Source organism: Mirounga leonina, unplaced genomic scaffold (genome assembly GCF_011800145.1).
Source record: "Mirounga leonina isolate KUSES-001 unplaced genomic scaffold, KU_Mleo_1.0 Mir_199, whole genome shotgun sequence".
Taxonomy (NCBI): Eukaryota; Metazoa; Chordata; class Mammalia; order Carnivora; family Phocidae; genus Mirounga; species Mirounga leonina.
Window position 1 is genome coordinate 1,895,832 of NW_023270498.1, and position 14,650 is coordinate 1,910,481.

The following is a 14,650-nucleotide window of genomic DNA, read 5'->3' on the forward strand; positions in this document are numbered from 1 at the left end:
CACCATCATCACCTTCATCACCATCATCTTCACCATCACCATCATCATCATCACTGCCATCACCATCATCACCATCACCACCATCATCATCATCACCATCATCACCATCACCATCACCGCCATCACCACCATCTCCATCACCATCATCATGACATCACCATCACCATCATCATCACCATCATCATCCTCATCATCACCACCATCACTACCATCACCATCACCATCATCACCTTCATCACCATCATCATCATCACTGCCATCATCACCATTTCCACTATCATCACCATCACCATCGCCACCATCACCACCCTCATCATCATCACTGCCACCATCATCATCACCATCATTATCACCAGCAGCACCATCATCATCACCATCATCACTGCCATCATCACCATCTCCACCATTTCCATCATCACCATCATCGTCACCATCACCACCCTCATCATCATCACCACCATCATCACCATCATCTTCACCATCACCACCATCATCATCACCATCATGATCATCACCATCCTCACCATCACCATCATGACTACAGTGCTGGTATCAAGCAGACTTTCTCAGGAAATGCTTAGCTTGCCCACACAATCTTCCTCTCAGAAATAACCAGACCCACAGTGGGTGTGCAGCCACTCATGAGCTGTAAGGACACGCAGCAGTCCCCAGAAGGAGCTCCGGGGAATGCCACTCCCAACTTCCTACCACTAGGTGACTGGTGGTCTTTCTTACGATCGGTACACATTCTACAAAGAGGGAGGGATCCTACTCACCTCTGGATGCTGAGGTCCCTGCACCCAGGTATTCCTTACAGCGGGGAGTGCACCTGAGACACAAGGCAGACCAGGCAGGGTCTTGCTGGAAGATACAGCACCTTGGAACTTTCCCACCCCTTTCCTGTCTGAGCAAGACTCCAGGTGGCTCTGGTCAGACATGTGTCCTTGGGGCCAAGCCTCAGGGACACAGACATGATGCACGTGTGGGGTGATGGCCACCAAGCTGGGCATGCCATGGGGCCTTTCAGACTCGCCGGTCCCTCCTGCTTGGCCGCATGTGGCTCAGCTCAGCAGCCCTGGCCTCCCCATCAAGGCTCGGGATCTGGAAGTTCTTCAAAGCACAGGTTTCTTGCATCCCCAAACCTGGAATGTTTGGAACTCAAATCCAGTTGGTTAGCTACCCTGTTGGGACCTCCCCCGCCACCTAGTGATTTTTTTTTTCTGTTGCTGGCTGATCCAGCCTTTTCCAACTGAGAAGTACAAATACTGACATTTAAGTTTAAAAATCAAATGGGTCCTGGGACCCCTGGGTGGCTCAGTCCATTAAGTGTCCGACTCTTGATCTCAGCTCTGGTCATGATCTCAGGGTCCTGGGATCGAGCCCTGCTTGGGGCTCCCCTCAGCATGGAGTCTGCTTGAGATTCTCTCCCTCTGCCCCTCCCCTGCACATGCATGCTCTCTCTCTCCCCAAGGTCATTCATTCGTTCATACACACGTACACACATACATATACGTAAATAAATAAATAAAATCTTGAAAAAAAAACACAAAAACCAAAGGGGTTCCAGTATTCTCTCTACCTACCAGGGAGGTAGAGTTCCCTTTCGCCTCAATCTGAATGTCTGCGAGCTACAGACGTGAGCCTTCTTTTGCAGGGACCGTTATCAAGACAAGATGTCCCAGAACTAGCGGCAAAGCCTGCTCGTGGGCTGTCGTGAGCACACCTCTACACGGTCAAGCTCCTTTGTGGCCGATGCAGGGCAAGCCTCAGGCAGGCCGCCCTTCCCCGCTGGGTGCTCACGGAAGCCGTAGCCTCACTCTGGAGCCTCATGCCACGCTCCACCCCTGTCCCACCGCCGGGAGCCACTCCCTCGGAGTCGGCTCATGGCTGCTCGGGAGCATGCCTCCTACCAGCAGCGGCCAGGGTGTCTGGGGGCAGACCAGAGACCTCTTTCTGCTCTACTGTATGAGACCCGTGTGACCTTGGGCAGGTCACTTCACCTACTGACACCTCCAAAAACTCAACTCTAAGACGGGCCTCTGTCCCTGCAGCCAAGGGGCCTTAAGGAGATGAAAGGGGTCCAGAGAACCCCGCCAGTGAATGTTAACCCGTCCGTCAGGGTTACGGGCTCAGCATGATGCGCGGCACTCAGGGTCAGACGCAGGAGGACAGGGAGGTGACAGCGCGCCCTCCTTCGTGACTCCTCCTGTCTTCACTCCTACAGGGACCCACGGAGCCTGCTGGCATTCCAACGCAGGAGAGCCTGGCCTCACGTGGACACCATGCTCGCAGCCTTTAGGCGGCCTCTGGGTCCAGGCCCCTGCCTAAGAGCGGACAGGTGTCCAGAACGCAGCCCCCTCAGCCTCCCCAGACATCCGTGGCTCCCCGGCTTGGATGCCCGCCGGGCTCCATCTTCTGTGTGTGGAAGCACCTTCTCCACGCAGCCTTCACATACCGTTCCCTGCCCCTGACGCCCTCCCTCCGTTCCAGCACCCTCTGCCTGCTGGCTGGCCCCCACGCACACCTGGCCAGCTCTCTGGGGCCCCACAGCTTTATGCCTCCCCGACACGGACAGCAAGTCACAGACCCCACCCCAACATGAGGGGCACAGTCCCTGTGGGGAGCTCGGTGCACCCCTGCAGCGGTGGGGCCGTGCTGACTCAGGAGGTCTGCAAGGCCCTTATCCCTGGAACGTGTGGTGTGGGGACCAGGGCCAGCTGGGGCAGCTGTAATGGACAAGCAGTGCCCTCCGGGTGTCTGGCTTCATGAATGTGGGGACCCATGTTGGGATTCCCTCATCGGCGCCATCCTTCCCCACTCCTGAGTCTTCCACCCTCTGGGGCCTGCCGGACCCATGAGCAGCCCCCCACTCCCTGCAAAGCCAGCTAGGTGCACAGCTGCTGACCTGTCCCCACAAGGCTGGGCCCAGGGGCCCCCCTATCGCCTCTGCTGCCCTCCCCCAGACCCAGGACGAGCCCGGCACTCCTCTGCAAGGCCCCATCCCGTAAGACACAGAGGCAGACAAGTGTGCATCCCGTGGGACTCCCGCTCACCTTGCCGCACGGAGGCCCTGCCCGGGCCCTCTCCCGCGTCCTGCAGGCCGCTCGCCCGCAGCCTGCCGCCCACGCTGTCGGGGGGCATGGGGCCGTTGGCCTGGCTGCCCGGCGTGTTCATGTGGGTGGGGATGGGCTCAAAAGTAGGGTCCAGCTCCAAGATGAGCCTGTTGAGCTGCTCAATGGACTGGTCGATGTCCAGGGTGGGTGAGCCTGGGGAGGGGTCCGCGCTCGGCTCCGGTCCGGTCCCGTTCACGACTCTGACGTCTGGAAATCTGGGCTTGAACGCTTTGCTGGGAGGGGGCCGCTGCGCATCGGGGACGTGGGGCGCAGGGCCCATGCCCCTCTGGAGGGCCACTCTGCCGCCTGCCCCCCGGGTGGGGGTGACCGGAACCCTGGGCTGGGCCTGCACCAGGCCGGAGCCGTCCTCTGGGCCGCGGCCGGCGAGCCTGGCCTCGGCATCGGGAGCGAAGCTATACTGGTGGGCGGCCACCATCTGCTGCTGGTGCACCCAGGTCTGCGTGGAGTAGCCGCTCTGTCCGTAGGCCTGCGTCTGGGCGGACACAGAGGGCCTCCGGAGCGCCGGCTGCGGATGCTTGGAGTCTCGGATCCCGAACGCCCGCTCCCGCTCGTACAGGGGGGGGTCCACGCCGAGGCTCAGGTCAGGGGCGAGGCTGCCGTGGGCATCTTCGCTGGGGTTGCTGCCAAACCCGTCCGACAGGAGGGAGTTCTGGCTGCTCTGGTGGCAGGTGAAGGGGCCCAGGTGGGCCGACTGGTGGCCCTCCGAGGAGGACAGGGTTCCGATGCTGTCCACACTGTGCAGGTCATGGCCGGGCATCTCGTCGTCCAGGATGTCCGTCTCCCGGTCCTTGAGCGTGGCGTCCCCGTTCACGTGCACCTGAGCAGGTACGACGTGGCGTGTCCCGCTGTACTTGCTGGGAGCATCGGTCATATCCTTGATGGGGCTTCCAGAATCTTCCAGGCCAAAGCCGCTGAGCAGCTGGTCCAGCTCGGCCTTCTCCTGGGGGCTCAGGCCCCGCCTTGACCCCACGGCAAGGTGCTCCTCGGTCCTGTCGGTCCTGACAGAGGCGGTGGAGTGGCCGGAGTCGCTGCTGACCGACAGGGTGTGGTCGCCGTGGTCTGGGCTGCCGGCGGCGGGGACAGCAGGGGGCCCTCCGGGGACGCCGGGATCCGAGGCGCTCTTCTTCCTCACCTTGGCATAAAGACTGCCATCGACGGGGCCCTGCATGTGCAGCACTGGGGGAAAAAACGGGAGACGGGCGGTAAGTCAAGGGTGGAAAAGGGGGCTTTGGGCTCTCGGGAGATGTGTGTGCATCTGCCCCAACAAATGAACTCCTAACAGACAGCTCACCATAATCGGAATGAGTACTTCTCTATGACCCCAAAAGTCTATCTGTGCCCCGGCAACACGAGCATCAGCAAAAGCAATTCAGATAGTCCAATAGCTTCAGGACCCAGGACCCTTTCCACCTTTTTGTGCAAAGAGAACCATCACTTAGAGAACCTTCTGGATTCTCTGCACTGGGGAGTCATCTTGCCCTGAGGGTTCAGAGTTTATTTCGTCATTTGCGTGAATGCTGAGCACAGCTGAGCTCCAAAACCCCCAGGAGTGAAGAAGCAGGGCGTGGGGTGCAGTAGACGGGGCAGGGCCCTGACTCTCACGGGGAAAGAGGCAGAAACCCATCTCCAGGCTTCCAGACTTCTCGACAGCGCAGCGTCCCTCCACTGAGAAGGCCCGATGAAGGCACAGCAGGACCCAGGACACCGGGAACATCTTTGTGCACTGGCCTCCGCCCGCCAGGACAGTCAGGAAAGACGAGCCAGGCCGCGAGGGGGGCGGGAAGATGCGGTTTCCCACGGTGACACGGCAGAGTGCAACAAGGGGGCGGCCGAGGGCGGCGCCCACGCTCTTTGGGCACCTGGGAGCCACCGTGTGCCCGCGGCGACTGGGCCTCCGGAGGAACCTGCCCTGGACTCAGGCTCTGGGCTCCAGCACGGTCAGCGGCTCCCAGCGGTTTTGGAAATGGTGGGGTGACGACACAGGACCAAGACCTGCGGGGTATCGGGGACTCTTGTGTCGATGGCACGCATGACCCCGGGCTTCCTTCCTATTTCAGCTGTGCCCAGGAGAGGCAGGACAAAGGCAGTGTGCAACCCCATCGACCCGCATCTAAAGCAGAGCGGGGTGGGGGGATGACCCACAAGATCCCGTAAATACATCAAGCGCCCGAGAACGACACCCAGTGGTGGGAGCTCAACGGGCAGGGGCTGCACTCAGACTCAGGGTCATCAGGGCAACGCTAGCTGCATTCCTGAGCACCTGCTAGAGGGCAAGCATCAGCTCGCTCTGATTATCGCAGGACAGCCTGTCTAGTGAACAAACGTGCTCCTTTCTCAAAGGTACAGAGCTGACGCTCCACGAGAATCTGAAACTGGCCGAGGTCAGGAACCTGCTGGGAGGCGGAGGTGGGACCACAACCCAGGCCTGTTGGACCCTGGGCACCAGCGGAAAGGCGGCTCTGTGGGATCCACACCAGAGGACCCCGCAGAGACCCTGGATCCCACGGCTCCCAGATGAGGGGCCTGAAAAAGCATGCGTTCAACTCGGCTTCTGTGGGAGACACCCCGCCCTCGGCACCAGGAGGTGCCCACCTCCATAAGCCCCACCGATCACACGCCTTCCCTCCATCAGCAGAGTGCAAGGCCAGGGGCGGCTCTCGGCCCGGGCTCTGTTCTGTGAGAATCAGACCCCACCAGGACGGTGCCGGAGGGCTCAGAGCACAGCCAGGCGGGCATCTGTGAATTCTAGACGTGCATCTCATGCCGCCGCAACTGTGACTTCCAAGTCCTTCTCCCTAAATCCCAATTAAATGCACGGACACCATGACTCAAACAACAAAAAAGGAAGCCAGGAAGGAATGGTACAGAAGTTCTTCTAATTTAAAATGGGACACTAGGCAAAAGTGCCCATTAATCGCCCTGAGTTAGAACCCCTTAGCCAGCACCACGAGGAAGGGTCTGCACGATGTGGTGAAGGGCAGGAAATCCCCTTGCCTGGGGAGTCACGAGTACCCTTATCATTATTTTTGTTAGCAGGAGCCGTCGCAAGAGAATAACAAACGTGTTAAAGCTACGTGGTTACCGCAGACCCAACACTCTGCGCAAGGCCCAGCACTCAGGACATCGGATCTGCAGCTCTCGGGGGCAGAAGGGGGGGGGGCACTAAGGGGCCTTCCCACGGGCAGCACCGGGATGGGATGCAGACAAACTCCAGCATGGGCTCTCACCTGAATTCCCCACCATGCACATGCGGATTACAGGACTCACGTTACATCTCCAGGGATGGAACAGGATCCACATCCGTGAAGCCCCAAGACAGACCTGCCCAAACCTGCAATCCCTTTGTAGGAGCTCGGACCTTCCCAAAGGCACGGGATGTGTCCCCAGACGCACCCACTTGTGATCTTGAGGGGGGGGCGTTGGCCACAGGACGAGGGAAGGGGAAGGGGCGTCTGGCCCCCACCCAGTACTCTGAGCAAAGGTTTCCATCCACTATCACAAGAAAGAACCGGACTGGTTTTTCAGTGGGAGGAACGCAATGGCCTGCATTCCCATCCTGCATTTATGCTCCGTGCCTTCAGCTCATACTGAGACTGTTCCAGCCCCTGGTTCCTCATTTACGGAATAGAGTGATTATCTCAATCTTTAGTGCGGTGGCCAACAGGCCATAATCACTAAGAAGAGCTCTGTCCACGGTGGGTGGAGCCCAGCACTGCCTCCAGGCCTCATTTCCAGCCTGACCTTGCTGCTCCCAGACCCCAGCAGTCACACACCTGCACCTGCCCCAGGGCCTTTGCTCTTGCTGTTCCCTGCCTCCACTGCTCTCTGTCCTGGCTCCCCCACCCTCCTCAGCAGGGCTTCCTGGGGGGCTTCCGTCCTCGGCACACCCACATCCAGACACACTGTGTCCCCCATGGGAACACAGGCTCCGGGAGGGCTGGGGGCTTGAGCACCTGTGTTACCCCCCAAACTGGGGAATAGACCCTGGCACCTGGTGGGCACTGAGTAACTAAGAGAACCAATGTTCTAGCATGTTCTCACACAAGAAAGACCGGGGGACTGTTCTGGAAAGTTCCTCTACCTTAGTGGGCCAAAGAACTGAAAACAACCAACCAGCCCGAAACAAACACAGAGCATCACGGTGTGAGGGCAGAAGCGCCCGCAGCCCCGGGGCCCCCACCGTGAGCCTGGCCCGCGACAGCCGCGGCTCCTGACGTGGCCCGCTGGTCTGCACGCGCCGCAGAGGTACCCGAGGTCGCCCACACCGAGGCTCCAACACGCCCAAGAACACACACGTGCTTAACGTGCAGGTGGCCCAACGTGCCCGTCGGCGGGCGGACAGGCCAGACGCCCAAGGGGCGCCCAGAAGTCCCGGGGCGCTGGCCCAGGGTGCGACAACGTGGGGGGCATGCAGTGGGTGCGTAACAACAGCATGGTGTCTTTGCCACTCCCGTCTCCCGCACCGGCCTGCCTTCCCCTTGCTCGAACCCGCAGAGCTGAGTCTTCCCACCTGCGGGCGGCCTGTCCCTGCGCCGCACGCGGGAAAGGACCAGCTCCCCTGCGTGGGGCCGCCGCTGTGCTTCCCGACACCCGGCGTGGACGCTGCACTCAGGGGCTCGCGCAGCCGCCTGCCGAACCCTCCCCAGGAAACTAACAGGAGCCTCGTCCCCGCTGTGCGGAGCCCCCAGGGGCTTTGCTCAATCCTTAGGGGCACCCTTGTTTAGTGATGGCAGAGGGCCCCTTGGCATGTGGCCGCGGCCTGGAAGACAGGTGGAAAGTATTATTCCAGGGCCCAGGCGCAGCCCAGACTCGGGCTGGGGTCCCGGGTCCCCGGTGCCGCCACCGACCCCCGGGGGTCAGGGAGGGCACGGCCCCTCCGGGGAAGGAGGCTCCGGGCTTCGAAGCTCTGCACCTTCTCCAAACCCATCTCCAAACCCAGTCGCTACAGAGTGGCCCCTGTGGAGTGGGTGTGGGGGCAAGGACGGAGAATTCTAGAAGGTGCAGCCAGGGGCTTACTCTGCCTACAGCTTCTCGGTTGGGGACACGGGGACGACAGCCTTCACTGGCCCAGCGCCCCCTGCCCCCAGCCATTCCCCCTCCGTGTCACCTTTCCCTTCTCTCTGCCTCCACCCCTCCACCGGCCAGAACCCAGGGCTCCTTTCAGAAGGAGGCAGCCAGGGCCTAGTTAAAAATCAAACGAATGTACATACAGCTCTGATTAGGGCTGCATGACACAGCAGGAGGGTTTATCATGTGGAAAAGAACAAGAAGGAGAACAACACCCGCAGAGCAGTGCGGGAGGCCGCAGACCCCGCCCCAGCCCCGCCCACCCCCACCTGACCTTGAGAGGGGGCGTTCCCACAAGGAGGGAGCAGGCACTCCACCATTTCAAAAAGAATGCAAGAAAATGGGGGAGACCAAAATATTAACAGATGAAGCAACCCCCACCTGTGCGTACAGGTGTGTCAAAAATCAGCCAAAGGGTCGGCTGAATCCCCACTCCGCCTCCTTCCAGGCTGATCTGGGATTGGTCCAGCCGCCTGCTGGTCCCGCTTCCAACAGAAGCCCATTCCAACCAGAGACCAAACCGGACAGGTTGATTTAGCTCCCGGGACTCCTTTCTGTCTCCCGCGTCCTGACCACGGATCTCAGCTGCTACTGTCGGGTCAGGTTCGCTTATAAAGCCAGTTCTCATTTCAGAAGAGCTAACAGGGGCCTCCCTGCAAGTCTGCAACGGAGACAAGCGGAAACTGCCCAAGGCCTGTCCGCCCGAGGGAACCACGCACTCGCCCCAGCCGCGGGCTGCTAACACAGATGCAAGAGGAGGACTCCGCAGAATCCCTACTGCGCGCTCAGGACAGACCAGGCCGGGGCACGAGGACAGAAGCAAGAGGAGACGGGGTGGCGGGCACATCTCAGGCATCCGATGGGTGGACAGGGGCAGAAGGAGGGAGCAGGATGCGAGGAGGCACGCGCGTCCAGGGTGGCGGCTGTCAGGGGAGGCTGTGTCCGCAGAAGAACAGAGATGCGGAGATGTCCTCCAGCAAACGGGATGACGTTCTGAAGACCAGGCCTCTATGTGTGGGGGAGGAGGGGGTGACGCCCCAGGGATGGAGCTCACTGAATTCCCAAAGCAATGCTGCGAAGCAGGAATCGGAAAACCCGTTTTGCAGATGAGAACACAGAGGCTCACACAGGCTGTACAGCATCGCATGGGAGAGAGCATTCCGGAACGCACCCTGACCTCTGTCCCGCCCCCCAGGTCCGTGCTTCCCAATCTTTGAAGACACTGGAATCCTAAACCAACCGCCTCGGTGAAATTAGCAATTTAATTTAGGAAAGGAATTCGCCTGGATGTTTTCTGTGCAGTTTCCCCCCACACACTGCACTCCCTCCTCGGGAACCGTCTGGGCGCCGTGCTCTCCTCCCTAGCTCCTGACGCAGCTCCTGGTCCGCTGAGTCCCCCATTCCGTGGCTGCTGGGTTGGCGGTGGTAGTTCTGTGTCCCCTTTCTAGGCTGCAGAGCAGCGCGCGCCCAGGCAGACCGTGGGCTCCTGTGTCACAGTCGTGACCGGTTCCCTCCCGTGGCGGCCACAGCCCATGGGGACACGAGCCCCTGGGAAAGGGAAGGCCCCCTCCTCGCCCTGACCCACCTGGCTGGGGAGAGTCACTGCTGCCTCCCTGCGGCCCACGAGGCTCTCTCCAGCTCCCCTCCACGTGACTCCCTCAGGCCACACAGCCAGACCAACCACCTCATCGCCATGTCCCCACCTGCCCTGTGCAGGTGTCCCAGCAAAGAAGGAGAAAGAGGACCCCGCCCCTGCATCCACCTTCACGTGCAGTCACACACCTCCCGCCTGACCTTCTGGGGCAGAGAGGGGGGGTGCGGAGGGGCACCAGTGATTCGGGGCACAGAAATGTCCTGTATTTTGGCTGTGGTGGGAGTTTGGGGACAGAAAGTCAACTGCAGGCTGAATAGAGTTCGTTTTACCAGAGGTGAGGGATGCCTGGATCAAAACCAGTCGTGAAATCAAGACAAAAAGAAACTCGGTGCACCATGAGCCCAAACTATAGTGGCTCCCTCCCCCCACCTCTCTTCTGGGACCTTCCTTCCTCCTCCTAGACCTCAGGAGGTGCTCAAAACGCTCCTCTCCTTAGGATAACTGATTGACGAGCACATCTCCACTCCCTTCCAGGCTTTCTGCCACAATCCATCTGGGCTCGAATCCTGATTAAAAATCCTGACCACAGCTGTGTGACCTTGGGTGAGTTACTCAACCTCTCTGACCTCACTTTCCTTATCTGTGCAGAAGTGACCCAGCAAAGGGGAGTTCAAGGAGAGCCCCCCAGAGATCACGGGGGGTATCTCACGAGACCAACACAAAGGTGAACACTGTCCCCAAACGTCCCCTTCCTGCCCTGGTGACAGATTCCGGAATCAGCTGCACTTCGGGCCTGCCTTCTCTGGGCCCAGAGCTTGGGGAGTAAGAGCGTATCTGGCTAAGGAGTAGGCGTAACTCAGCTCAACTGACCTTATCCTGCGGGAATTAAGTTGAAAAACAGATTTTTCATAGAAATCTAAAGTAAAAGCTGGAATTTTAGAATTTCTCCAAAAGTTCCATAAGTCATCGTCTGACCTGACCCAAACTGCCAACGCCGACTGTCCTAAACACCCCCCGGCACGGCCCTATGTCGGAGCGGCTGCCTCCAGCTGTCAGCAGCTGTAACACGGCGTCCCGCGCCCAGATGGTTAGAGACCCCGTTTCCTGCACCTGCTGCCTGGACTCTGGCCACCAGATGCAGTGGTGGCGATGAGCTGCCCAGCTTTCTATTCTGAGAACGGACTCTGCAGTGACACCCACTTGCGTCCGCACCTCTGGCGTCCGGCGAGTGTCTCGGGGTCCACTGCGTCGTACAGATGGTGCCCCCAGATCCCAGCCTCTGGCGCCCAGAGGGCTCGTCACCTAGCAAGGTACCCTGGAGGGGGATGGGCCCAGGGCAGGGGACCGGGGTGAGCAGGTGGGGGACCCCAGGCATCCTCCTGCTCGGAGGGGAGACGCGGGTGGTCTTGGAAGTGTCCCCAGGACGCCTCCTCCCTCGGGGGACTGCGGGGGGCTGTGGGCCACTCTTCACAAGCGAGAGAAGTGGGTGGCCAGGAAGGTGTCCTTCCCGGGGGTGCTGGGAAGCACCAAGTCACCCACGCAGAGACCTGTCTCTCCTCTCGGGCATGCGGCACCGCAGCCCTTGTAAACCTCTCCCAAAATGAGGTCTGCTTTTATTTTATTCAAACAGGATCCTGCCTCTGTGCTAATTAAAGGCTGCCCTGCATTTATATCGAATTATTTCTCATTCCAGTGTCAATTAAGAGCCAAAAGCGATGACCATACTTAGGCCTTTGAGAACATGACCTCTCATCCCCGAAAGCAGACATGCGACGAGTCTAATATGTTGTCACAGGTGATATGAAAACCACCCTTTTCCTCTACCTTAGCTTCTGTTTTGCTAAAAGCAGAAGATGCTAGGAACCACAGGGGCACGAAAGGAAACCCGGCTTCTCACCCCGGGCCCCAGAAATACTTGCATCGCGGGACGGGGCTTCTCGGGTTGTGCCTTCTCACCTCGAGAGTGAGCACTGCCCGGGCCCCCAGACTCAGATCCGAACCCCTCCCGCCCCCGCAAGGCTGGAAGGCGCCTGCAGCAGGAAGGCAGGGGCACCTCGCCTGCCAAGCCAGGCTGTTGGAAATCGCTCCCTCCGGAGCCAAGATGAGCTCTGGCCAAACGTTCTCTAGAAAAGAGGCAGGCTGTAAATTCTTGGGGAAACAGAGAGTAGGAGGGAAAAAAAAAGAGAGACAGAGAGAGAGCCGGAGCGAAGCATTCCAACCGGGAAGTCTACGCGGAGCCGCCTCTCCGGGAAGGGGCGCGCCCACCGCAGGGCCCAGTGGCTTGCAGCCGGGGCCACCAGGGCACTGGGGCACGCAGTGCTCCCCCCACCACGACAGCACGGCACCGCTCCCAGCCAACGCCCCGGTGCAGGCCCGTCACGCCCAGGGCGCTTATCTGGGGAGCCTCTAACCCGTTCCCCCGTGGGCACTCCTAACTGTGAAAACACATTCCAGACCCAGTGGGCCAGGAGAACAGGCGACCGTAGCAGCCGAATCAGGGCTCACCTGGGCCGGGCATGAACCCCCTTCCAAACCACCAGTGCCCTGCCTCTCCCAGAGAAGACACACACAAGGAAGACTCTCAGCCGTGAACCGGCTTCCCTCGGCCAGCCTGCGCTCCACCGATTCCTTCAACCCTGGAGGTCCGGTCTTCCCGGGAGCACCGTCTGAGCCCCTGGTGGTCTGGTTTGCGCGTCTCAGGGAAGCACCAGGCTCTGACGCCAGTCTATGAAGCCTGGCAGAGGCCACGCGCACGGAAACACACACACACACACACCCATGCAACCCGGGCGCACACGCTCCCTGCTTACCTTCCTTCCAAACAGCCCAGCAGCGTGTCCGGGCTGCACCCGGGGGCCCCACTCTTCCATGCAGAAAGTCTTCACCCCCAGAACAGCAGCCTCCCGCGCACGCAGAGTGGAGGTGTGCCTCCCCTGCAGGGCCCCGGCCGCCCTCTGGGGCTACTGCACAAGGTGGAAGACCTTCTGGGCTAAGCTGGGGACTCTGATTCCACAAAAAGGCCAGGGCAATGTAAACACAAGGGCGGGGTTTCGTGCAATCAGGTTTAGTGAAATTTGAACTCTGGAGGCTGAGGAGGCGGAGAACGGCCAGACCTCAGCCTTCCACGCCTCCAGACCGTGCAGGGAGCCAGCACCAACCTGCCCCGGCTGACGGCTGACAAACCAGGGTCTGGGCAGGGCTGGTGTCCCTCAAACTGTCGGCCAGCACATCTCTGCCCGGCATCCTTCCACGCCAAGGCTGTTCCTCCCCTTCCAGCTCCTCAGGGCTCATCACACAGGGCACATCCTGCTCGGTGTCCTTCCACCCCTCCCCTCCCTGGTTCCACCAGATTTCGGGCCTCCGCACCTGCTGCACCAGTTGACGCCCTGTCCTGGCTGCGTGGCTGCGTGGTGGGGCCTCGCGCTCCTCCCCCGTAAGTGAGCAGAACGCACGCACGCAGACCAGCACAGCCCAGAGTCCCTACCCATGCTGCCATTCCGTCAGCCCGAGGAGGGACAGCGCCGGGCGGTCAGCGCAGACGGGGCAGCGCCCACCCCCCACAAACCAGCTCTCACCAGGGAGAAAGGATCCCTTCTCTTAGGACGTAACGCGCTCTGAGCAAGAAGATCTATTCAACCTGGCGCCAGGGAAGGACGCTGACTAATCCACTTGCCATCGAGGGACCTCCGTGTGCCCACTCTGCAATCACCTCCGTCGCTGTCGTCACGGAAAGGACTGGGCACCTAGTGTTTTCTCTCCCAAGAGTTTGCATGGAAAGGAAAGAAATGAGAGCTGGGTGTTCTCCGGAGCGTTTGGGGTCTTGCCAGGTTAGAGCCCACTCTGCATCCGGGTGTGAGCAGGGCCTCCTGCTGGACAAGAACCTGGAGACCAGACCCGCGCAGCTCCAAGCTGAGGCGGTCGTGAGGAAGACGAGAGGCTTTGCCACTGACCGGGGTCTCCTCTCTCCATTTCTGAGGGAAGCAAACTGCACACCGATCACGTTCAGAAGCAAGAATTCCTTCCACGCTGCTCGCTGTCCTCTTCGTGTGGCCCGGGGTGGGTGTCCTTCATGCTTTATAAACGAGCCCACCGCAAGCCTTCCAGAACGCGTGGAGACTGCACCCGCCTGGCTTGCGGTGTCCACGCAGCGGTCGACATGCGGTCATTTCCCAGCATTCCCGCCTGTGGGTTCGAGGACATGGAGCCATTCGGGCCGTCCGCACCCACTTCTGCAACCACGTGGTCTCTGAGGTTCTGCTGACGTCTGACCGGAAGGCAGCAGGGTGGCTCAGCGTCTGCAAAGGCCTCAAACCTTTTAGCGCCACAGAGTTGTAACGTTGTGCACGGGGTCCCACGTCTAATGCAGAGAAGACGCGGTAGGTTTCCCGACCATCTCTGGAAGCACTTGGTGGGGGGCACGGGAGTCGTGCAGGAGGCTGGGCGGCCCCTCGCGGGCGGGGTGCAGGCAGAGAGACCGTCCCACGGGGAAGCTTCGGGGCTACCCCCGACCAGACCCAACAGGGGCTTTCGGGGAAGATTCCCTGCTCTCACACCTTGCTCGCTGGGCCCTGCTCCGCATCCAAAGACACAGTATCGCTACCGAAGTCTCGCCAGGATTCCCAAGATCGAGGCCAAATATCTGTGGACGTTTGGTCTAAGGACAGTGAGAACGGATTCTAGTAACAAATGGGTTACATTCAATACTGATTTTAAAAAGACCCCACTGAGTTTTCACAGCATGACTGCCCTCAGAATGTTTCCAGCAGGATCCTGAATGATTTCCATTTCCTGTAGTGACGTCCTGGGGACCCTGACGCCACGGGGTGTATCGGGCCGTGAACCAGCCATTGCTATG

General features: G+C 60.1%; 1 protein-coding gene across 1 annotated transcript in view; it reads right to left on the reverse strand.

Annotated features, from left to right (window-relative positions):
• TNS3 (tensin 3) overlaps window positions 1-14,650 on the reverse strand; it is a 173,628-nt gene that overhangs the window by 60,814 nt on the left and 98,164 nt on the right. The window contains exon 17 of the mRNA XM_035026460.1: window positions 3,054-4,310. Within this exon, the coding sequence (XP_034882351.1) occupies window positions 3,054-4,310 (1,257 nt within the window). The remainder of the gene's footprint in view (window positions 1-3,053; window positions 4,311-14,650) is intronic.